Below are 24,043 nucleotides of genomic sequence, written 5' to 3'. Positions count from 1 at the left end.
GCAACCGAATTTTTAGAAATCGGCGGTTCCTGAGATATTTTGAAAAATGTGTAAAAACTCAGTTTTTTCTGAATTATCTCGAAATACTATTATGCTTTTTCGCTCCTTTTATGTTTATTTTGTAACTTCGCGGATCGCGGTGTGTTCGTGGATTTTAGTGGGCCGCGGAATTTTTCGTGTATTTTCGTGGATCGCGGTGTTTCTCCCGGATTTTCTCGGATCGCGGAATCGTTCACGAATTTTCGCGAACCGCGAAATTTCTCGCGGATTGCGGAATCTTTTGCGGACCGAAGAATTTCTCACGGATTTACGCAGCCGGCAGAATTTATTGTGGATTTTCCCGGGCTGTGGATTTTTTCGCGGATTGCGGAATAGTTTCTGACCCATTTTGGCATTAAAGTTTTACATGTATTTTTGTACATTTCTGACAATCGAATTTGCACTCTTCAATTTTCAACGACCTCGAGTTGCACGCATTTCGAGGTTTCCTGTAATGAATCTCAGCTAGCATCAGGTCATCTGGACTGGACTTCGATTTTGCCCCCAATTCGAATTTGCAATGAAAGAATCACACATAGCATAAGCCCATTTAGGCTTATCACTGACTTTGTTTCTTCTCCGAGAAAAATTATATCCGCATATTTTGTAGTCACCGATATTAGCTGGTTTTGTGAAATGCCCATGATGATTGACGATTCATAATTTTTACGATTTTCTACAATTTTTTGAAAGAACAAAACTGATCGTGAAAATCATAAAAATTGGCTCAGCTGTAATTCATAAGATTTCTCACACAGTGGATGAGTTTTGTTGTTTTGCATTTTTTTTTCTCCTCCGCCTGATCGAAAAAAACTGCAGGCGTGCTGAAGGTCAGAGAGAAAAGGAAAGACATGGTGAAAAATGCGACCAAAAATCCACGCGTTATCTTGTGGCGAATTGCTGAACAGTTTTGAGTAGAATTTCTCGGAAGCTCGGAAAGCTATCAAAAGCTCATGAAAATTTCCAATTTGCAGCATGTTGTTTAAAATTTAATTGCAAAAAAACTGTTAGGAGTTTTTCCAATTCTAATGTACCATTTGAAAGCTAATGAAATGTAGATTGGCACAAAAATAATTATTTATTCGGAAAAAATTATATTCTCGGTACAAAGATGCAATGAAAACTGTCATTTTTTGGACAATTTTCAATTGAAAAATACTTGGAAAATTTGTATGAAAAGTGAAAGAAGTGAAACAGGCATTTTATAGAGCATGTCTTTACGAACAAAATTAAAAAAAAATATACCTCTCTATCTTTCATATTCTAGGAGATAATGCAGCCTCTTTGTGGCATGTTTTAGGAGTATACGAATGTTTGGAAAATTATATTACGAAAGGAAAACCGTTTTTCAAAAAATTAAAACATAGAATTAAAAGATAATATAAAAAACTACCCTCAGTTAAATTTTCAAAGAAATATCTTAAAAATTGTAAGACTTGATACACTTTTAATTTTGGGTTTTTGTATGGAGCCGCCATTTTCTGGCTTTATTATACTCTTAAGGATTGTCTTTACCGATCCGATCTTCCATATCCGATCGGTAAAGAGCATCCATAGGCATGACAATTAAAGACAGGCTTACGAACAGTGGAATAGCAAATTATCTCCCAGAGGCCAAAATCTATAGTACCTACAAACCGTACTAGTTGAACTTGCAAGAAGATCAAGTAAAGTACTTATAATACAAGTTCGTTTTTAAACCAAAAATTATGTACAGATCAATTATCCCCTAAGAACTATTACTCAATAATTTTTTGTACTGGTTGGACATGTTTAAAAAACAATTGAAAGACAAATGATTAAAGGAAATCACTTAAAAATCGTATTTAGAAAAACATCTGCATATTAAGGAACAAGACCATCAAATTAAAACACATTAAATCGAGATAAGTTTATTAAACTTTCAAGTATATGAAGATATAGCAGTGAAACTTTGAGACTAATCGGTTAATAACTATTACTACACACGAAGATCATTCCTTTGTATTACGAACAAGATACGGGGTAGTGGAGTACCTTTCAATTAGGGTACCTTTGAAATAGGGCTTTTATTAAATACAACTGGATCATACCATGATAAGCTCGACAAACTGACAGAGAAGCTAAATTAAATTTTGATAAGCCTCCTTTTAAAATTAAGAGAAAAGATACCAATTTTAAAGGTACCCAATTCAAAGTTATCCCCTCTCTCTAGATTGAATAATGAATATCAATATAATTGGCAGAACTAACTGCATTTGAAACAAGATCAGCTAACTTTATACTTGTTTTTTGAATTTTAAATAGATGATCATTTCCATTTATTTATTTTTTAAATAATTTACTATTTCTAATCGATCATATTGATCTAGTCCCCGGCGAGTGGCCTTCAAAGTTGAAGCCAATTTCTTACTTTCACATACAAATGCGTATGGGAATTTTTCTGCACTCGTGATCATAATGCTAAATATTTAAAAAGTGAGAAGTTCTTCCGTATTATAAGATACCTTTCCGTATGGAGGAATAAATATACTAAATTTTTGTTTAAATACATTTTTTCCTTGGAGTACTGTGAGCTGAGTCCGAGATCAATTTAGGAATTGGCTTCAAATAGCTCCATATAAAAAAGGCCAACTTGCCAGGCGCTTGATATTGATAGTTTGTTTACTGAGTTCAACGGGTGAATAAGTTTTTCTTGTAGTAAACCAAGAGCAGTAAATCGACAAAATGATTTCAAGTTAAAAATCGTTTGGTAAGAACTTACTTAGGTAGCTGCAACGTCCGTTTAAGGAACCGGGCTTCTCCCACTAAGCCCTTCCAGTACTGGCACACTCCACCAGTTTCTTCCAGCACGTAGCATAGGTCATTGCTGTAGATTCCGCCTTATCCAAGGTTCCTTACGAGTTTTCGTAACAATATTTCTTTTACGAGGAGGGGTTATTAGTCCCTCGCCCAACATTCCCTAGAAGGATCAGATCCCCTGTTCGTTAGCCTCAGGCTCGTGATATCCCACTGGGATTGGTTACTCATCTTCTATCACTCATCCTTGAAAGTGAACATAAGAATTGAGGGAAAGACGCTATGTGCCCCTGATAGGAAAGGTTTCTGGAAAATCTCGACAAATCGATACGATCTTTTCTGTAATCGACAGATTGATAAACTGAAAAAATCTGAAGAAATCGATGTGATTTAAATAAAATATCGAAAATTCAGTACAACCTTTGCGAAAAATCGTGATTTGATTTCAAAAATTAAGAGATCGGCAAAATAGTTGGAAAAGATCGACAAATCGACTCTTTTTTCGTCTAGATCAGTAAGCACGACGCACTATATTAAATTTAAAATTTTAAGAGATCGTCATTTCATCATGTTTTGTATAAAAATCAATAAATCGTCATGATCGTTGCATAAAATCGATAGATCAAAATATTAGTGAGCCATGAGCATCACATTTATCTATCCACCCAACTTAGTTCTTTCATGAAAATCTTGTTGAAAAAGATTAATTATTTGTCATCCGATCCGATCGTTAAATTTAAATTTGAGTATCACTTAAATAAATTTGATAAAGAGCTTTCACGTAAAGTTTAAGAACGATCTAACAGCTAGTAATGAAGATTTTACTCTTAATTCGATCCCTTAAGATATTCTTAAGATATGCTTTGATTGATCAATAGGATTTCCGCTGAAGATCACTTGAATTGATCTTCGCAGAATTATTGAAGATCGCTTTGAGTTCATTAAAACACTTCTTTGAATAGCCAAAAAGCATGATCCACCTTTCAAATACCTCATAATGTCAATGATGAAGATATTCCCACCCTTTCTCTGATTCGATCTCACATCTCATGCATTCTGACATTCATGGAGCACAATGCAATTGCCAATGCAGAGTCTCTAAACTTCACTTTCCACACAAACATCGGTTTAGTTATATTAATAGAATTGTATGGGCAAAATGCAGTATCTTCAGCGCCATTTGATGCAGTTGTGTGCCAATGAAAAAGAGAAACAGCAAAAGATGACGATGCCAGGCACTGATGACATAATGCCAGGCAGCAACTAGAATTGAAATTCCCTTTCTAGGTCTAGGCTACACGTTTATTATTTATAAAACGTTCAACTATTCTCTCTATCTTTATACAATGTTTCTCAATATGATAACACCAAATGTCTCAAGTGTTGGGACTTTTTTTTTTCTTCGAAGATACATCCTCTTCCCTCCTCGTCTTCGTTTTATATTCTGTGGAAATTCACTGAGATTATACACACGGAATGCTTCCCAATTTTATTTCTTTTGATATCAATGATAAAGCTGGTTTGGTGGTATTGATATTGGAATGGTATTTACTGAAACTTTTTGGATCGGATTGTATATTTGAATTTTAAATTCAAAGGGATATAAAATGTCAAATGGCTGTCAAAAATTATATTGAGTGCGATTTCGTTCTGTCATATCCTTGTGTCGATTTTCTCTAATTGTTTTGTTTCATATTAAAGTATTATAATTCTGAATAAATAAATTAAGGATTCAAAGAATATTTTTGATTTTTCCTAGGGTGCTGGCGTTTTATTTTTAGGTTAGGATTCTCAATCTTCATTTACTTCAATTTTTAATAAAACAATCATAAGAAAATTTTTGAAATGTTCATAATCAATCTAGATATTTTAATATCTAGAATCCAATTTGAATATCAAGCATTTTATCAACGATAAAATCCTAACCTTTTTCTCAAACAAACTGTTATAAAGCATTGTGTCAAAGATGTCAAATCAACGGTCTTTATTCAAATTTATTTCTTCCGATTTTGAATAGATTTCGAAGTTTACATATGCCTTTTTCAATCTGGTTAATCGCTGGATCATATAAATTCTAAATCATTCGATCGTGATCGCAATCTGGTAGTCATTGGGAAACCCAACAATTCTCTCAGAGTTCAAAATCCAAAATGAAGGATAACGATTATATCATTGATCTACTAAATGATATGAACTTTCTCTCTTGATCATGATCACTTTAGTACTGAAATGACGTAACAGGAGCTATTGATTGCAAATTTAAGAGAAATACAACAATGTTAAATAACTCCTAACCTCATTGTCAATACTGTCATAAAACGCCGCATCAAAGATGTCATACCAACGGTCTTTATTCAAATTTATTTCATTCAATTTTGATCAGTTTTCTATGCTCTTCTATGCCTCGCTCAATCTTGTCAATCGCTTTTCAGTTTCTTTGTAGATCTTCTAAATTCTAGATCACTCGATCGTGATCGCAATCTGTAGTCACAGGAAAACCTAGTAATTGTCTTGCTCAGAGTTCAAAATCCAAGATGAAGGATATCGATTATATCATTGATATTCTAAATAATATAAACTTTCTCTCTTGATCATGATCACTTTAGTACTGAAATGACGTAACAGGAGCTATTGATTGCAAATTTAAGAGAAATACAACAATGTTAAATAACTCCTAACCTCATTGTCAATACTGTCATAAAACGCCGCATCAAAGATGTCATACCAACGGTCTTTATTCAAATTTATTTCATTCAATTTTGATCAGTTTTCTATGCTCTTCTATGCCTCGCTCAATCTTGTCAATCGCTTTTCAGTTTCTTTGTAGATCTTCTAAATTCTAGATCATTCGATCGTGATCGCAATCTGTAGTCACAGGAAAACCTAGTAATTGTCTTGCTCAGAGTTCAAAATCCAAGATGAAGGATATCGATTATATCATTGATATTCTAAATAATATAAACTTTCTCTCGCGATCATGATCACTTGTAGTACCAAAATGACGTAACAGGGGCTATTGATTGCAAATTTGAGAGAAATACAACAAGTAGCAAGATCACTTAATATTTCAATAACGACTAACTGAAATAAAAATTCAGAAAATCACATTATAATTTGAAATTCATTTGAAATCTCCGGTGTGAATGATCGTTGCACGGTGATCGTATTTTTTATATCGCTCCTCAATGTCATTTAATCGAGAAATTCAGTATTGTGGAAAAAATATATAAAATTGTCTAACATCGGAGAATAATTGAATGGAGGGAAGAAATAAAAAAAAATACAAACATGTTTCCAATGTCGATAGTTCTTACGAAATTCTCGTTATCAATGAATTTTATTTTTCTGCTTGGAAAAAAATGAGTTAAGTGTGTGAAAAATACACGGTGAGGATTTCCAATTCTGCAGTGAGATTTTAAAATCTTTTTATTTTTATTTTTATTTTTTTTTGCTATGTGATACTGCAATAGAAAATGGGTTTTGCCTGAAAAGATGTACATTATGCATGCGGGGAAAATGGTGATAAAGAAATTGAGAGACACAACGAGAGTATATAAAAAGTAAAATGCAAGAGTCTTCTTGGGAATATTGCAATGGATGAGATACATATAAATTAACATGTGATCATAATTGAAACTTGTTTGAAATCTCATAGAAGAGATGTACGAAGAAAGTCAATTCCTCTCGCAAATGAAAATTGGAGCAAGTGAAATGAAAAATGATGATTTCCCGCCAATACTCGTTTCTGTATATTATTATAAAGCGTCATGTATATATAAAATGAAATGCATGGAGCTATGAGAAATGCCGATGCAAAAAGCAGAACAAATAATTGCACTACAATTATTTTTTTTCTTCATACCACACATGAGATGATAAAAAAAATGTATAGAGCTCTTTTTTTTTAGAAAATGAAATCTACGCGATCGAATGCATTTGATGAGCTTTCAATTTTAATTGTGTTTATGCTGGAAAAAAATTGTATTTGCAAAATAAACCGCGCAGATACCAGGAGTGATCTTCTACTGCAAAAGACGAAAAATTATACCTCAAGATCATCACGTACAAGAATGACAGTTTTACACCAAGATTTCTTCTTATATTAATTCAGCATCATTGAGCATAGAAATATAAGATACGCTTCACGGTAATTATATGATGCAGTGAAGCATTAAAATTTGAGTCATTTTGACGGAGATATTACTTTTTAACGACTTCGTTCAAAATTCCTACTGAATTGAGATCAAACTCTCATAAAAATTCAAGAAACTACCATAAAATTCAGATGAAAATTACAGAAAATAATTAGCTAAAGTAAGGTTAAGATTTTGTAAAAAGTGAGGTTATGTTTCATTAAATCTTTGAAGAAATTTTTTGTTTTCTGAATTATAATAGATTTCCAAGTGGTTTCTTTTAATATTTCGATTGTATCATTCAAAATTGGCGATATTTTACTTTCTAACGTCCAAATTCATCAAGCCTAGCTTGCCCAACAGCTTAGAAGTCAATATGACATTTCAATATTGACAAGGTAAACAAGTCCATATTGAAGTTTGAATGGCAAAATTTTGAAACTACGAAACATTGAGGTTATTGAGGTTAAATGCAATGTTTCCAGAATGCAATAATCTTGTCTTTATAACCTATTCACAATGTGAGAAATTTTCGTCAAAATGGAGCATTTTGACGAATTTTGATGAACCAATGTCAATTCAGCTGAAAACATATACATTTTCAGCTGAATTCTGTTCCAATTCCATATGTTTTTTTAGCACGTTTTATTCGAAAACTGCCAATCGGTCAGCTAATCGACTGAGCAAAAATATGCTGAAAACGCTGCTGTGCTCGCTAGGATGTGCGAGCGATTACTTCAAAATTCTTTAACGAACATTTTTAACGAAACAGAAGCAACTCAGTATACGTCAAATTTGACAGTGAAGTTAGAATTTAATGGTTATGATGGTTATGATAACACCTTTTATAAAATGTATGGTATTCCAAATCGAATAACACATTTACAAGATAAGGTCTACACGAAATTTTAGGTTAAAAAACCTTGTCACCAAAATTTTAGAATCACTGTTTTCAGGATATTTGTCTTTGTTCTTCATCTGGATTAATCAAATAATGAATCTTTGTATTTCTAACCTTACTTTTAAGATTACGCATCCTGATCTTAATCTAGATTCCAAAGTGAGGCGAGACCACTGCAAATTTCAAAATTTAAATCGTTTTTAATGGATCTATATTTATCTTCCTCGTTTTTGATCAGCATTAGCGCTTATAAATTCCAGTTTTCTTGTTTTGTCTGTGAATAAAGTGTGGTTATGATCTTAGCAAGAGGAAACTTCCTAGGCTCCCCTGTAATGTTTGTATATCTCTTCTCAATCAACCAAAACCAACAAGTTTTATTTGACTTAAGAGTGACAAAACGAAAATCAGGTCCGAAAAATCAATTGGGAGACCGCTCTGTATTAAAAAAATAATCCTTAAGCATTAGCTTACTGATGCAGAAGTTCCGTGTAAGATAATCATATTAAACCGGAGGCTATTTAAAAAATGTAAATCGTTCAAATGCATTTTCAATTTGGAAGTATAAGATTGCCCATAAATCTAGAACAAAACTTAGAAGAAGTAGGGTCGGAGGAACGTCTGTTCGACAGGGAACCCCTATTGACACTTTGGCCAAAATGTTGAAAATTATTTAATGTATCTAGTAAAATATAAGTATAATAACGTTTTTTCTGTAATATACCTTTTACTATAAACAGAGATGTTCAAATTTCATATCCAAAATGGTACAGAGTAGGGTGTCAATAGGTACTGACACGAGTTCTTAAAGTGTCAATAGACGTTCCTTTCACCCTACAATTACAAAGGAAGGATCTCCAATAAAACGTTGCGTTCAAGACATGTCGCCATTTGAACCTATTATGCTTCACTCTGATCTATCAGAGGCTGAATTACCCTCTCTTTACCTACCAGCAGCTTTATACCATTTATACCACAACGATAAAGGATACATATAGATAACCGTTCTACACTTTTGGTTTCGGAATCATAGTTCCTGACTTACTGGACCGAAAATCCGTTAGAGAATCCATATTTTAAATGCATCTAAGGTTTTGCAATTTTGGTTGCTGAGGATCTATGTTTCAGACTAATAAGCTGATACCAAGGGAGTAACCATAAAGTCGAAAATTTATGTCAATATTCTGTTATGCTATGTCAGCCGAATGGAAATTCTCGGTTATCCATGAATCAATCGTAGGCGAGTTTAGAGCTACTTAAGGCTGCGCACTCCATTTGATTCTAAGGATTCTACAATTGATTTCATGGATACTGTGGATTCTGGCGGACAATGAAGTATTTCCAACATGAATAACCCTTTGATCCGGACTGACAGGATCTTATATGAGGGAAAGTAGGGCACTTTTGAATTGAGATACCCCTGAAAATAGACTTTTTCCTCTTATTTTTAAAAAGATTTGAGGCCTATCATGGTGTAATTTAGCCTTGCAATTGGTTTGGTAAGGTCCAATTTCATTTGAAAATAGGAGAAAAAGCCCATTTTTAAAGATGCCACAATTCAAAGGTGCCCCACTTCTTCCTGGTATGCCGATACGAGAATAATTCGTAAGATCAGAGATCAGGGCGTATACTACAGTCAACTCCGGCAATAATCCACCAATCAAGACAGAGGGAAGTGGGGCACCTTTTTATTAGGGTAGCTTTAAAATTGGGCATTTTTCTCTTATTTTTAGATGATGGTGGTCCTTATTTTGATACGATTTGGTCATAAAATCCATTGTGAAGCTAAATTATATCATGATAATGTTCAATACCACTTGAAAATAAGGGAAAAAGTCCAATTTCAAAGCTGCCCCAACTCAAAGGTGCCCCACTTTCCCCTATCTGATCAGACTGATCGAATCGGTTAACCGATCACGAATGCTAAAACGCCCTTCCACTCACAGCTGCTTTAATCAACTCATCGAAATCACAGATTTAAATTTGAAAATAATAACCGTTAATCCACCATTTTGGACGCCACGTAAAAGATGGTTGACAGAATATTTATCTGAGCGATCCATTGATGCAGAGAAGATGGTGATCTTATGCATGTGATGTACGATCTCTCTCTCTCTTTGTGTTCCTCTTGCACAAACAATAATGAAGAGTTGCAATTACAAGTGAATCGTTGCGTTCACACACGCCATGAGATGCAAAAAGGCAGATTTCTTACTTGCCTGGTGGCCACATTTGATGATCGTGTGGCGCGCAAAAGAAAGAGAATCTCATTTTCTCCAAGTACACAAACACAGAAGTAAACTCTCCCTGCCTGTTTATGATAATCATCGATACTGGTAATCGTTTTGGGGCTAAATTGGGTCACAAGCTATATGAAGAAAATCTCTTGCACATTTTTTTTTACTTAGCTTTATCTTTTCGTTTTTTCCACACTCACTGAATCGATGAATTGCCTGGGAGGTTTTTTTGTGTGTGCGAGTGAGATAAAAAGTAGCTATTATTGATCTTGTTAATTAAAATGATCGACACTTTCCACAATTCTGCATTATGTGCAACAGTGTTTATAGCCCAGGAGAGAGTGAGAAATTCACGTGCTTGCTGATGCTGGACGGTTTCATATGGAAGTTGTTTGTGGTTTGGAAGAAAAATAAGAAGCAAGGAACGCGATGTGGGGAAAAATTGGCTGAAGGAAAGTTATAAACGAATTTTTCACTCTTTTGCCAAACACGAAGATCGAGGCAAGGAAAGTGACGGTGATCTCTGATTTTCACGTATCATCATTTCACCACAAAAATACCATTTCTTAAGTGGCTGATTCTCATCTCAAACACAAACAAAATGCGTGATTCATCCCAAGAGTCACATTTCCGCATTTTAATTCACAATAATGTCACACCCCGCCAATATTTAGGTCTTGAACGATCGTTAAAGTCAACGAAAAGATACTGTCACAGACTCAATTTATCTGTTAAACAGCCATCTTGTAGATCATAAAATTAGCTTTTCCTGGTTTCGTAAAATCCCCCAAAAAAAACCTAATTTTCAAAAATAACAACGCGGTAGTTGTGGATGATGACAGTGAGATTGATAAATTCATCACAATTTGTGACACAATCATTCCGTCAAGATGTCATGATCAGGAGGAATGACTCCATTGATAGCCAATGCCCGACAGAATGAACAATTTTTGGAGGAAATTGCTGTGATTTATTAATTTTGTTATGTGTTTTTTCTCACCCACTTTTTTTTCTGATGTGTAATTCTTGGGGAAAACCACCTTTTATATTCCACCATGAAATTCACGATAATATTTTGATTAGTCGTTAGTGTTGGCAGACAATTTGATGGAATTGAGTTTCTAACCGTGCTGGTTTGTGATTTGTTTTAGTATGTTTAGCCCTTGGTGAGAATTTTTCCATAGAAATAATTTTTAGAACATTGACAAGAGGTTGGGTTAATAACCTAAATGTTAAGTCTTGATTTATTACGTAATTTAGTACATCATCGAATTGAGATTACTGAACTTGGAATGATCTTTTTAAGCTTAACGAATGAGCATAAATGAATCGAGAATTATTTTAACCCTGGAATTCCTTACTTTGTATTAGTACATCTTTTTAGTACAGTTTAGTACTGTTCTTAGAAGTTTCGAATAATAGCTTTTGATATTTTTATGTATACATTTGCTTAGAAATTAAACGACAGCAGCAGATAACTAGCATTGTAAAACAATATGCGTTTCCCATTTATAATCTTTGTACTAAAACATCTCAGCTAAAATAGAAATCTTTGCCAAAAATCTTTAAAATATTTCTTACTGAAATTTTGAAACCTATTCTCCCTGTGTAATGATTTAAAAATAATTTCTATTTTTAATTTTTATTGTTTTTTTTTATATTCAATTTTAAATAATTAACATTTTAGTTCAAATTTTTCTTACTCTAAAAGAACATTCGAACATTTTTATAACCATTTAGAACCATGAAGAAAATTGTTCTCAATTTTTTATATGGTTAACATATAGATTAATCTTTTTAGTACCTGTTTAATACCATTTAATAAGACTTTAAATGTCGGGTTAATTGCTAGTTTTTTAGGTATCACATGAGCAGGTGTCCTACTGATCTCGTACTTATTCTTTGTGGTAATAAAAGTGAAATACTATTTTCTTTACCGGTAGTGACCATAAGAAGAAAATCTCAGAAGCAATTCTACTACTATCGTACTAATTTTAGTACTACTATACTATTTTTTATACTTATACAGAAGAAAAACTTTGCGATGAAATGATTAGTTCAAATTTTTCAAAATATTATTAATCAATTTATTATTTATATTTATATAAAATCAACCAATAAATGTACGCTCTATTTAATCTCTACTAAATAATTCCAAAATCTTGTACTAAATTTAAAAAAAATGAAAAAGAAAACTTTTTAAACGGAAAATTCTATTAGGCGGGCTTCAGACCTAAAGCTTAGCCATCTGGATTAACTCCTCTAATTTCTCATCAAGTATGATTTTTTTAGGAAATCGTTGTTTAGGATTGGATATTAGAGGAAAATGCTCCGTTAGATTTTAAAAAATCAATGAAACTGCTTGTTATTTGGATTTGTGAGACCTTCGGGAACGGGCTAAATCCTCCATTCTAAAGCCGGCATTAGGAATTAGGTGGAAAACTAAACAAATTTTTTTTAAGGAAATTGAGTTCTAATTTCTGTACTAAATAATGCATTATAGAAATCAAGTGTTCTTTAAAACTCTTTTACGCTGGAATAGCCTAGTCCAGAACCTGTTCTAAATGGGAATTATTTATAGAATACCGAATTTTCCCTTAATAAGCAATGTACTATATTTTTATTATCTATGATACAATCATATTATTTGATTGTTTGCCTGCCAAATAAATCGAATTTCTATTTGAAATATATAGTTCTGAATTAGGCTAATCTACTCTAAGTAAACTTTGCAAGGAAAATACTAACGTAATTATGATCAAAATAGTGATTTGACAACCATTAGGATTAGTTAGAAATTATAGAAGTGTAACCTGATAATTATTTTGATTATAATTACGTTAAGCAGTCTCTCGGCTAAAGTCGTAAGTGTGTCTAGGGCATTAGATCTTCGAAAGAGTAAGCAAAGGGTCAAGGGTAAATGCTCAAGGGATCGTTCTGTAATAGAAGTGCCCTGAGTGTGAATCCGTTTTAAATCATCGGAATACTTCTAATTATTATAAATGAAATGATCAATTACTTTCGTGTTTTTTTTTCTCAATTTGAATACCTCTTTTAGCTTATCACATTCACATGCCCCAAAATTGCATCTGAGATTCATATCTGTGGCTCATGCTAATGCCTTAGTACTTAACTAAATAAAATTCATCGGGAAATATTGTGAGAGGAAGTATCCCATTTCACAATGAACACTCCAACAATTAGCGATAATTCAGCTACCGGTTTGCCGGCAATTAGTGTGAATGTTTGACTGAAAATAAATTCTCCCCGAAGACATTCTGACCGAGAGTGAGAGTCGCGTCACATTGGGGAGGTGCGGAGACTTTGTAGCGAGAAAGCTCTGTGAGTCACTCTGCAGCAGCGCCACGAACGGAATACTAATGAAGCTGTGGAAAGGATCTTTTTGTGATTCCTCGTCGCTTCGGCTATTGCAAGTTGATTTTCTCAGCAGAACGTGACTCTCTGGAGGGAAAATCAGATGAATTTTCATGGGAAGGACTGAGCAAGTCATTTGACTGTCTGGGATTTTTCGGTGTTGCCCTTCCGGAAGGTTTTTCCGCAGGAGCAGGTAGGGAGGGGGGGGGCGCAACGGAGGATTTTCCAGCCGAGTCATGTTGGGATTGCTGAGAAAATTGCCGTGTGGAATCTGTGATTTGGTGATTGGTGAAAATGTTGCAAAATACCTCAAAGTACTCCCCATTGAGCTTCCACACGCATACATTGATAGGTCGACGGGAGAGTGAGAGAGTGATTATGGGAGAGAGAAGCAGACGGTGAGAGAGCGCGAGGTAGACAACACGGTGCAAATTGTGTGAGTTCCTTCTGGGTGTCTGGTGTTGGAGTGAATGGGATGGCAGATGAAGCGACTCACGGAGTGTGGCAGAGAGGAACTCAGAAGCCGCAGCAGCAGCTGAGAGTTCCTGCCTTCTGGGGTTTCTCTCTATGCCAGAGACGAGTCGCAGCAGTCCGAGAGCGCGCACCAGTGTTAGTGGAAAGTAGAGGAAGGTCGGTTCGTGGCTGTCATTTCTTCGATGGTTTCGTCATTCCGACTCGAGAGCGGATCGGGCAAGCACGCGTTCACGACCGTTGTGAGGTGTTCCGGTATTTAGCCTGTTTCTCAAGTCCCCCCAAAATAAAAAAAAAGCTTTTAAGATCAAAAGTGAAACAATTAATCCTGTGACTATCTCTCACAATATTTAAGATCTCTTTGAAACGAGATTAAGAATTAGTGGTCCTTCGAAGGGAATCTTTACAAAAAAAAAGTAAGATTTCATTGAAAGTGAAAAGTACCGGATTCTTTGATTTCGGTAGAACTTAGAGGATAATCCTTAATGAACTTTTGTCTACCTCACGGTGCGCAAAGTGCAGATTGTGTCATTTTGGTTCTTGCTACTTTATCAGCATTAAAATAACACTTCTCACTTAATTGCAAGTGTTATAAGGAAAGCGACAATCCAAGTCGTTAAAGATAACCATTTGTGTTTGTGCTTCCTCGCACGAGATAACTTTCAAAAAAACAAAAGCCCGCCAAAAAGTGTGAGGACTAAATCAGTGGAATCGGGATACCGCAATTGGGAATTTGTGGACTGGACCTACTGAGAAAATCCATGTGAACAGAAGTCGGCGTGACAAATTGAAATCGAAAGTGAAACTGATAGTACAAAAGAAGTAGAAACACAATTTTTAGATAGATGACAAGATTGCGATAGGGCACTAAACACTACAAAATCCCTATCAATAGGAATGGTTCAAGTGTAGAAAAAACTGGAATGGAATGATAATTTTCTTTTTGTGGAAAAAACAAAAAAAAGTGTTGGAAGTTTATGAGAAATCTCAGGGCGAATTTTCAGAAAAGGAATTATAATTAAAAAAAATATATATAAAAAGTTTTGAGTGAGAACGGAAGTATCTAATCAGAGAATAAATTCGAAGTAAATAAAGTGCTTGGAACATTAAACTGTTGCATCAAGTGGGGCATAAAAAGTGCTTTGTAGATAGTGCTGGGAATAGTGAACTTGAAAAATAGATCAATATGTTCTCAAAAGAGACAGTTGAATTGATTGAGTGTCCAGCACGGAGGATAAGGGTCTAAGGAGGACATCAATCTAGAGACTAAAAGAAAGAGAACTTTGTGAATTTTTTTTGTGACTCTTGAGTGGGTTTAATTGTGTGTGACGAAGAAGATGATGATGCTGCAGCATATTTCGCCACATTTTGTGGCTGGACAGCCACCCATCTCACCGGCTACATCACCTGTCCTGCCAACAAGTAGGGCCGGGACCTCACCATCACCCACAGCCACAGACTCTGCCTGGCTGAGAAAGACCCCAAGTCCACAGTACAAGGCTCCATCACAGCCCCAAACACCCGTCAAACTCGAACCACCAGCTTCGCCACAGCGAAACCCACCGGCTCGAACCGATGAGGCTCAGGATCCCAGAACTCAAGATCCCGAGCCACCGGCAGAGGAGCGCATTGAGAGGCGCTATGTACTGGTCAAAGCTGACCCAGAGTACGGGAATGAGGATGATGATGATATGCCATTGGATCTCTCCCTCAAGTACTCAGACCGAAGGAGGGATCGTCAGGATCCGGGAACTGACTCAGATGATTCCGGCGGACCCGGAGAAGATCGTCGCGAGGGCAGAGCCTACAAAAAGAGTCTCATGAAGCGATACTGTAAGTCCACACTTCACCATATCAAGAGAAAATAAAAAGTCCCATTGCGTGACCCAGTTCCCATCATAAGGGGTTCTTGGAAAAATTTTCCGTTGCAATATCTTGGAGGTATTTGTCCATGAAAAAGGTGTACAATCCACACATCCCCTTTTTTTTTGGGTGAAAGTGGTATCGATTGGGAAATGATGGTGTGTAATTTTGGCTCGAGGAGGGCCAAATGCATCATATTTTTTTCCTAGTTCAAAACGAAGATGAAACGGTATATAAGGGTTTGATTTTTTGGGTGTTGTACTGCAAAAGTAGGTCAAGTACTGCAATCACCGGGTTGGTTTTTTTTCGTTAAGGATTTGTAAAGGGATTTGTGATCGAATTGATTGAGAAACTCCCGCTGATTCAGCCCGGATGAGTGAGAAAATGTCACAAGACACTCAAACAGTAGCTATCCCGCCCTTTTCTTGCCATGAACATCAGTTACACTTGGAGAAATCCAAAGTGGTTGGTTTAAAAAAGATCATTGTTGTTTTAAAAATTGTCTTATTAATCTTCAATTTTCAATTTTTTAATATGACAAAAATGTCTTATTTTTCGTTAAGTTTGTAAATTTATGAAACATCCAAAGGAATTGTATTGAAATTGCAATTTGATGTTGAAATCACTTCGTTAAGTTGATTCTGAAATTTTACACCTTTAGGGTAGAATCACATTGAGAGTAAAATGCTCACCGTATTTCGTTAATTTACGCATTTTCATTGCAATTCTTACGCAAATTTTTCATTACCGTATTACCTTATCTCATACTCGGTGGCAATAGGTGAAAATAATACAAGAAAATTGAAGAAATAAAATGAAAATTCGATAAATAGTAAGCAAAAAAAACTAAGAGAAATTAATCGTTCAGTTTTTTTGCTCACCGTTTATCGCACTAGTGCCATCGAGCATGAGATAAGGTAATACGGTAATGGAAAATTTGCATAAGAATTGCAATGAAAATGCGTAAATTAACGAAATACACTGAGGCTACGGCGAGTATTTTACTGTCAATGTGATTCTGCCCTTATTTGCTAATGAAACTCTACATTTCGTCCAGTTTCTTGAATTTGGAATTTTTAAAAATCATCAAAGTCTGAAGGATTATCATGATTGCAATGAACGACTCATATAATATTCAAAATCTTTCGTTAAGTTATTTGTCAAATTTGAATAGTTGAATTGAAAGCTTAAACGAAAGAATGAATTAGATTCGTTCACTTATTTTTCAAATTTTAACTTGATATAACAAGCTTTCTAATAGAAATAACTATATATTTTAAATGTTTCATTATTTACTTTGAGAGAAAATATCTTTAACGATTTCTACAAAAATTTCGTTAATTTCAACTAAGGCGCACTGCTTAACGAAACCTTTTTAAAATATTTGAGAAACGAATTCCGTTTAAAAATGTTTATCATTTCACCGTTCTGACTTTTTTTACATAACAAACTTTATTAAAATGATTTTATTGTCACTAATAATGGCTCTTTGTGTTATTTGTTAAATGATTATAAAAAAAATGTAAAATACAAGTTCACGACTTTGCTGAATTTGTTTTTTTTTATTAAAAAAGCAAATTCAATATGAATATTTGTTTTTTTTTATTAATAAATGTAATTTTATTTGTCCTAATTCATTTCCCTTTCAAAAATATCAGTGTCTTTCAGTTATTTGTAATAAATTACGATTCAAAAGAGCAACAAACCGATGTAACGTTTTTTTTTCCAAAAATCGATATGAGTAATTCAGTGGCAGCCAAAATCCCGAATGCCAAAATCCCGAAAAGGCCAAAATCCCGAATGTTCTAAATCCTGAAAAGGATGAAATTATATGAGGGAAAATGTCTAGAATAATTTTCCAAGGCACAGAAGATTTCCTATGTAGCTGAGTAGCTATGACACTTTTAAGAATTCGGGATTTTGTCTTTCAGCATTTTGACCGGGACCCGAATAATTATATTGAATTGCATACGTTCAAATTGATAATAAGATTTGACGATTGTAAGAAAAAGGCAAATTTAGCCCTTTCGTTAAGTTTCCTGTCAAATTCAAAATTCTAACAGATTATAAGAATTCGTTGAATTTTCTATAATTAGATCTTCTCAGTTATTTGTTGAACTAAACTAGTAGGATTTATCTCACCATACTCTATCGAATGTCACCTTTTGTTCTTCCCTCCCGCCTTTTTGGTTTGATTCTCCTGGCATTAACGGAGTCTTCCTGAGGTGTCTTCATTTGTCAGCAAACCCTCTGTTTGACATTCTTGAAGTGGAGTTGGAGGAGGCTCCTTGGTAACGGTGAGAGTTCAAAGCACGTCGTCGTGACGAAGATAATTTAGTGTCTTCGAGCTTACCAGGCCCAAAATCGACTCTCTTCAGTAATCTGCAGAAAGCAAAATTCAAAAGGGATAAATAATTGAAATTTATTCCACCAGTTTATGTGCGAAAGCGTTAGCAATTCATTGATTGCCGAATAACACTCCTCTGGGAGTTGGTTAGTCCCCCTCTTCTAACAAAATACATTTAAAAAAAATGTCTTGAGGCAAATCCATAAAGAAGAAAAAAAAATCTTGTTGATGATGTTGTGCAAAAGTCTTGTGTCTCATCCGAATTTTTATGAATAATTTCGAAATCTCGCACCCGAAACAAACATTGGGCGTTTAAAGAAAAAAAAAGACGGACAGTATAAATAGTTGGGTTGTTATATCTTGGATCCCATATCAGAGAAAGAGACGAGATGGCCAAATTCTTGTTCCATCATTTTCGGATGTTGGACGTGCAAAAAGCTCTTCTTTTTTTTCTGTCTCTTTTGAGGGGGATGGGGAGCAGAAGGAAGTTGGACAGAAGACGCCTCTGTCTCACTTTGGCTCGTGGTAAAGATTTATTCCTGTTTCTTTTTTATGTTGTTGCCTCAACTAGTTTCCTCCCGGCATGTTGGATCTCTTGAAAAACTCCCACACAGTACGTCTCAAGTTCAAGGTCTCCTTCAACTGATAATGGCTCTCTGTCTCACTTGGCAATTCGCATTTGCGCATAAGCCTCTATCTCATTTATCAATTCTCTCGCCTTGTAGGCAACCCAAACTAATATCAAATACACCAAACTTAGCACACTCACAAAAGCCAACATACAACGCCGAACCAGACATTTCTTTGAGGAACAACACAAAAAAAAATCCCCAGAGAGAGAGAGATGTGGAGAAGAAAAAGCTCCCAAAGCATCCGAGAATGTTTGTGGTTTTATTTTATTCTTCATTATCGGTTTCTCTCTTCCCATTATACCATTCCGCAAACTTTTCCTTTTCCCCACTTGGCTACTGTCTTCCCCCCAAATCACAAGCTACAACAAGCCGTTCTGTATTTTGTGAATATTTAACGCAAGAAGCGGAAAGGCATTTAGGCACGATTCTTTCATAATCACAGCTTCTGCAATCCTGCAATATAGTAAACCATCTGTAATTGATAGATTTATTCATAAGCTAAATCTTTTGAACATTTTTGATTCCAAATATGACTGGCCAACTGACTTTTGCATTATGTTTCTTGAGATTCGTTAAGTTATTATCTGATGCATTGAACAAAATTCAATTCAACCTAATTCAATTCAATTCAGTAAACAATCTGAAATTGATCAATTATCCATAAGTTAGATGTTTTTGACATCTTTGATTCCAAAAATGAACGTTCAACTGACTTTTGCACTGTTTCTTGAGTTTCTATGTCTCTTGAGTTTCGTTAAGTCTAATACATTGAATAGAATTCAATTTAGTAAATCATATGACCGAATATGACCGGTCAACTGGCTTCCATTACGTATCTTGACTTTCTTTAAGTTACTTTCTAATGCATTGAATAGAATTCAATTCAATTCAATTTAGTAAATCGTTTAGAATAAGATAGGTGTTTTGAAAACCTTTAATTCCGAATATGATTGATCAACTGGCTTCCATTACGTATCTTGACTTTCGTTAAGTTACTTTCTAATGCATAGAATAAAATTAGATTTAATTCAATTCAGTTTAGTTAACCATTTGCAAATGATCAACAAACGCTAATGTAGAAAATTTGAACATCTTTGATTCTTAATATGATCGGTCAACTGACTTTTGTATTACATGGCTGTTTAGTTTCGTTAAGTTATTGTCTAACGCATTTTCAAATATGTTAATTCATTAATATAAAAAAATGAAAATAATATTTATAAACTTCAAATAAATTCGATGCTAATGTTTTTTCGTTCAGTTAATTAATAAATTTAGCATGACGGAGGAAACACCTGTTAATTAGGCAATATTGAGTCAAAGAAATGCTTTTATGCTGACTGATAAATAATTTTCGTTCAATTTTCAAATGCTTTTTTAGGAATCAACAATCGATCCTAAGAAGTTGTAATGTATTTAGTGTGAAACAGTTTTACTTTCAATGAAGTTCCAATGATTAAAAATAAGTTTCGTTAAGTTAGTTCTCCAATTGGATTATAATATTTTCTTAATATTTTTTGACGAAAAATTGATGTGTCATCCAATTAAACTGTCCTTCTTCGCAATCTTGATGAATTTTTAAACATTTTTTCTGCCTTTGAAACATTATTTTAAATATTTTAGTATATCAGACAAAAGGAAGTTATGAGAAAAAACAGATCCTTGTCACCTTAACGAAGAAAAAAACATCAACATTTTTTTTTAATTTTGTATTTCATAGTTTCATTTTGAATTCTAATCAGTGCAATAATGCAAAAAAAAAGTTATTAAGATTAGAAGTGTTTCGTTGAATATTTCAAATTTGATAAGTAACTTAACGAAACTCTTATCTTGAGCATCTAAGAATTCTCTTATGTTTTTTTTTCACTACCCCAATTATTACGACGGCTAAGAACATTTTTTCCTATAACTGCAAATGTTTCGTTGAGTATTTATTCCATGTTTCTCAAAAAAAACTGGACGAAACAGTCTCTTGGATATACTAATCTCTGGCTATATTAACCTTCAGTATTGTCGTACAATTACAGCAAGTGCTTCACTATTTGTTATTTGACGAAAACTGAACGAAACTATTCCGAAAATCTCTTATCGTAGCCGAACAAGACGTATTTTTTATTTTATTGTAATTGTATTAAATGCAGTTTAATTGAAAAGCAATTCTTCAGTAGCTATTGCTTCGTTAACTTACATAAAATTGCCTAAATAACTGAACGAAAGTGGTACTTGACTAGGGTTTTTTTTTCAAAAATAACTACTTGTGTTTCGTTAAATTCCCCGAATTTGACAACCAATTGGGAGAAAAAAACATTTACAATCGATAATTTCTATTCATCAAGTTCTTCAAACTCTTTCAAATAATCTCATTTCCCATAAGCCAAAACAACCTTATTAATAAAAGCTTTGAGTTTGTCGGAAGTTGATATTTTCACCCATAGAATGAGTAGCCTTTTTTCTCACTGGAATTTCCACAGAGAAAATTGCCATGAATTATCGATTCAACCGAGGGTTGACAATGATTGAGGGCTTCTTATAAGAAAAAGTGTCCAAGAAAACTTTTCTCCAATCTTCTTTCATTTTTTTTTTGTGTGGAAAGTAGACCAAGAGCACAGTACTTCTCACAAAACTTGACCATTTCCCCACATTGAAAAGATTTTCCTTTGCAGAGTTCAACTTTAGTGCACTTTCATATCAACGAAATGTTGAAAACCGCGGATTTTCTCTTGATTTTCCCAGAATGATGGCAATGTCATGCAATTTTCGCGCTCTAGAAATTTTCACCATGGGTTTCCTGGAGGCATTTTCGTGATATTTTCGAGAGGGAAGCATTGATTTTCTTTGCGGAATTTATGAAATATTACATTACGTGGGATTTATTGAGAAATGCAGGGGTTGAAATCTGAAGCTTTAAAATAATTTTGATGTTTCTGCCCACAATGATAGGGGAAATTTTCTTTGAGAGGTTAAGTTGAACATAACCTTCAAAATACAATTTGAAGTTCGAATGCAACAAACGTCAAAATTCTCCAAATTATACAACAGTGTTTACAGATTTGTTTTTTAGAATCGCATTGCTGCGACTTATATGTGAGGTTATGAGAAGTCCCATTTATCATTCTAATAAGATTCTAACCTAAAAATTTTAATATTTTTTGGTAAATTTAGAGAAGAAAAACCATTATCTTGAATATAACTTAAATTTTACATTTGAAAAAACTCTGTTTCAATAAGATTTCTTACTTAAAACAGCGATATTTCTTAAACCAAGCAGTTTTTATTAGCAAGCGTTAAGAAGTGAGAAAGAGAAAATCTATCTCAGGCGGAACTTATTGCCGCGCAAAGAATGTCTTCAAAAAGGCTTGCTTCATCAGTTAATAGCCCCTAAATTTCCATGAATGACATGTCAATGTGTTTCCATCATCCGCAATTGCAACATAAATATACATAGCAATTTCCCGAAAAATAGAGACATTAGCTGCGCGCGCAGACATTTCACTTACAATTCGACATATTTCACCGTTTCGACTCAGCCAATCAAGCTGTGAAAAAGACACCATGCCGGATAAAATGCATGAGTGATCGGTAATTGAAATTAACGTGCATGTACACCTTTTTTCTGGTCACAGTGTTTGGTGAGATGAAAAACCATTAATAATATGAAAAATCATCGTCAATGGCCCTGACCTACCTTAATATTCAGCAGTGTTTGTGCTTAGCCACTTACACTTAAGATTCCTCACTAAAAGAGAGAAAAAAATTCATTTGCATTCTAAACATGACAATCTCCCTCGAAAAGACGATCAACTTTCGATGACGATTCAGTGAAAATTCGAGGTTATTTCCCGCCAAATTTCGCACCTCAACTTATCGATGTTTTTTTTTGCCGTGTGAAACTCATGGCTTTTGGAGGATATTAACACACATTTCTTTTTTGGACAATGCTTAGGCAAAAAAAAGAGGAAAAGACTTTTTGTCTGGGTTGGTGGAGAAAAAAAAAGTGAAATCAATTTGTCAAATTAGTCCACCGCTCGACAAATGCTCATAGAAGAGGTTGTGAATAAATTTGAATATTTCGTCAGAAAGTTTCCCATTGAGAAATTTTTGTGGTGAATGAGGATGAACAATTACATAACTTGCATAATTTCTTTGATTTTGATGCACCTTTGCGTGTTGCTTCCGACTGAGAATTCACAAAAGTAGGGTTAGGTTATCCCGAGAATGAGGTTAAGTGCAGATTGCTTCTGTGGAGTGAGAGATTTAATGAAATTTGAAATTATAGCATGCAATGTAAGAGAAAGAAACCCTTACATTTGCTGTATATTCTTTACAATTGCTATATAATCTAACCTTACTTTTTAGAAGTACTACTATATTGAATCAAATGACGATTGAAAGCTTGACAGATTACAGAACATAATTTCAGTTTACAACAAGTAAGTTCAGCTTTTAGGTTATTTTTTGAACAAATCTATGTATTCACGGCTCTGTTTGTAAATTACAAGTTTAATAATTTGTAATCGTCATTCAGAACAAGTACGGTTAGATCTTATTGAAAAAGAGGTTACGCGGCTTCTACTGAAGCATTACTGTTTTGTGTTACAAAAAAAAAACTATTTGAGAATTGAACTTAACCTCACATTTGATTCAAAGCATTAATATAAAATCAAACAAACTACAATTTTAAGAAGGAAACATCAAAGACTGGAAAATACTTCTCTACATCTGTTGTAAAATTAAAAAAGAACTACAAGAATACAGTTATCAAGAAGCATTTACGAAAGCAGAGTAAAGTCTTATTCGAAGTGAGGTTATTGGTTACATATTTATCATAAAGAACGTAAAGTTATTTGTTTTAAAGAGACATCTTAGGAATTCCTATGATTGCTGTAGTAAAATTTTTAATTATTGCGATTACTCGTATTTTAATCGCAGAAAAATCAAACCTCTAATATACCTAACCTTAAATTTTAGCCATTTGACAAACATTATAAATGATTTTTAAATAAATATCATCTTTGAGAAATTAAAATCAGAAATTAAGCTTAATTTGCCCGTAATAAAGTTTTTTGGATTACAGGAACACAGTTCATCGTTTCAATTTACAAAAGTAGGGTTAAGTCTGGCCAATTCTAAGATTATGTTTATCAATTGAAACAGACTTAAGTTTTTTTGTTATCTATTATGATATAACACGGATTCTAAGATAGATGAAATTAAGTTTGTTTTTTAATCACCTCTTTTATTGCTATTTTAATCGTCCAGAAACCTAACCT

The 24,043-nt window shown here is 34.1% G+C and overlaps 1 protein-coding gene across 5 annotated transcripts in view; it reads left to right on the top strand.

Annotated features, from left to right (window-relative positions):
* The window catches only part of LOC129802374 (ecdysone-induced protein 74EF), a 337,693-nt gene that overhangs the window by 234,699 nt on the left and 78,951 nt on the right, over positions 1 to 24,043 (top strand). Inside the window, exon 1 of one of the 5 annotated variants that reach the window (XM_055848137.1) lies at positions 13,047 to 15,764. The exons of the other annotated variants lie outside the window; for them this stretch is intronic. Within the exon in view, the coding sequence (XP_055704112.1) occupies positions 15,269 to 15,764 (496 nt within the window). The 5' untranslated portion in view covers positions 13,047 to 15,268. Of the gene's footprint in view, positions 1 to 13,046; positions 15,765 to 24,043 lie in introns of those variants that run through there. 5 annotated transcript variants of the gene reach the window in all.

This window comes from Phlebotomus papatasi, chromosome 2 (assembly GCF_024763615.1).
Source record: "Phlebotomus papatasi isolate M1 chromosome 2, Ppap_2.1, whole genome shotgun sequence".
Classification (NCBI taxonomy): domain Eukaryota; kingdom Metazoa; phylum Arthropoda; class Insecta; order Diptera; family Psychodidae; genus Phlebotomus; species Phlebotomus papatasi.
Note: the sequence above shows the minus strand (reverse complement) of the source record. Positions and strands in the feature narration are given on the sequence as shown.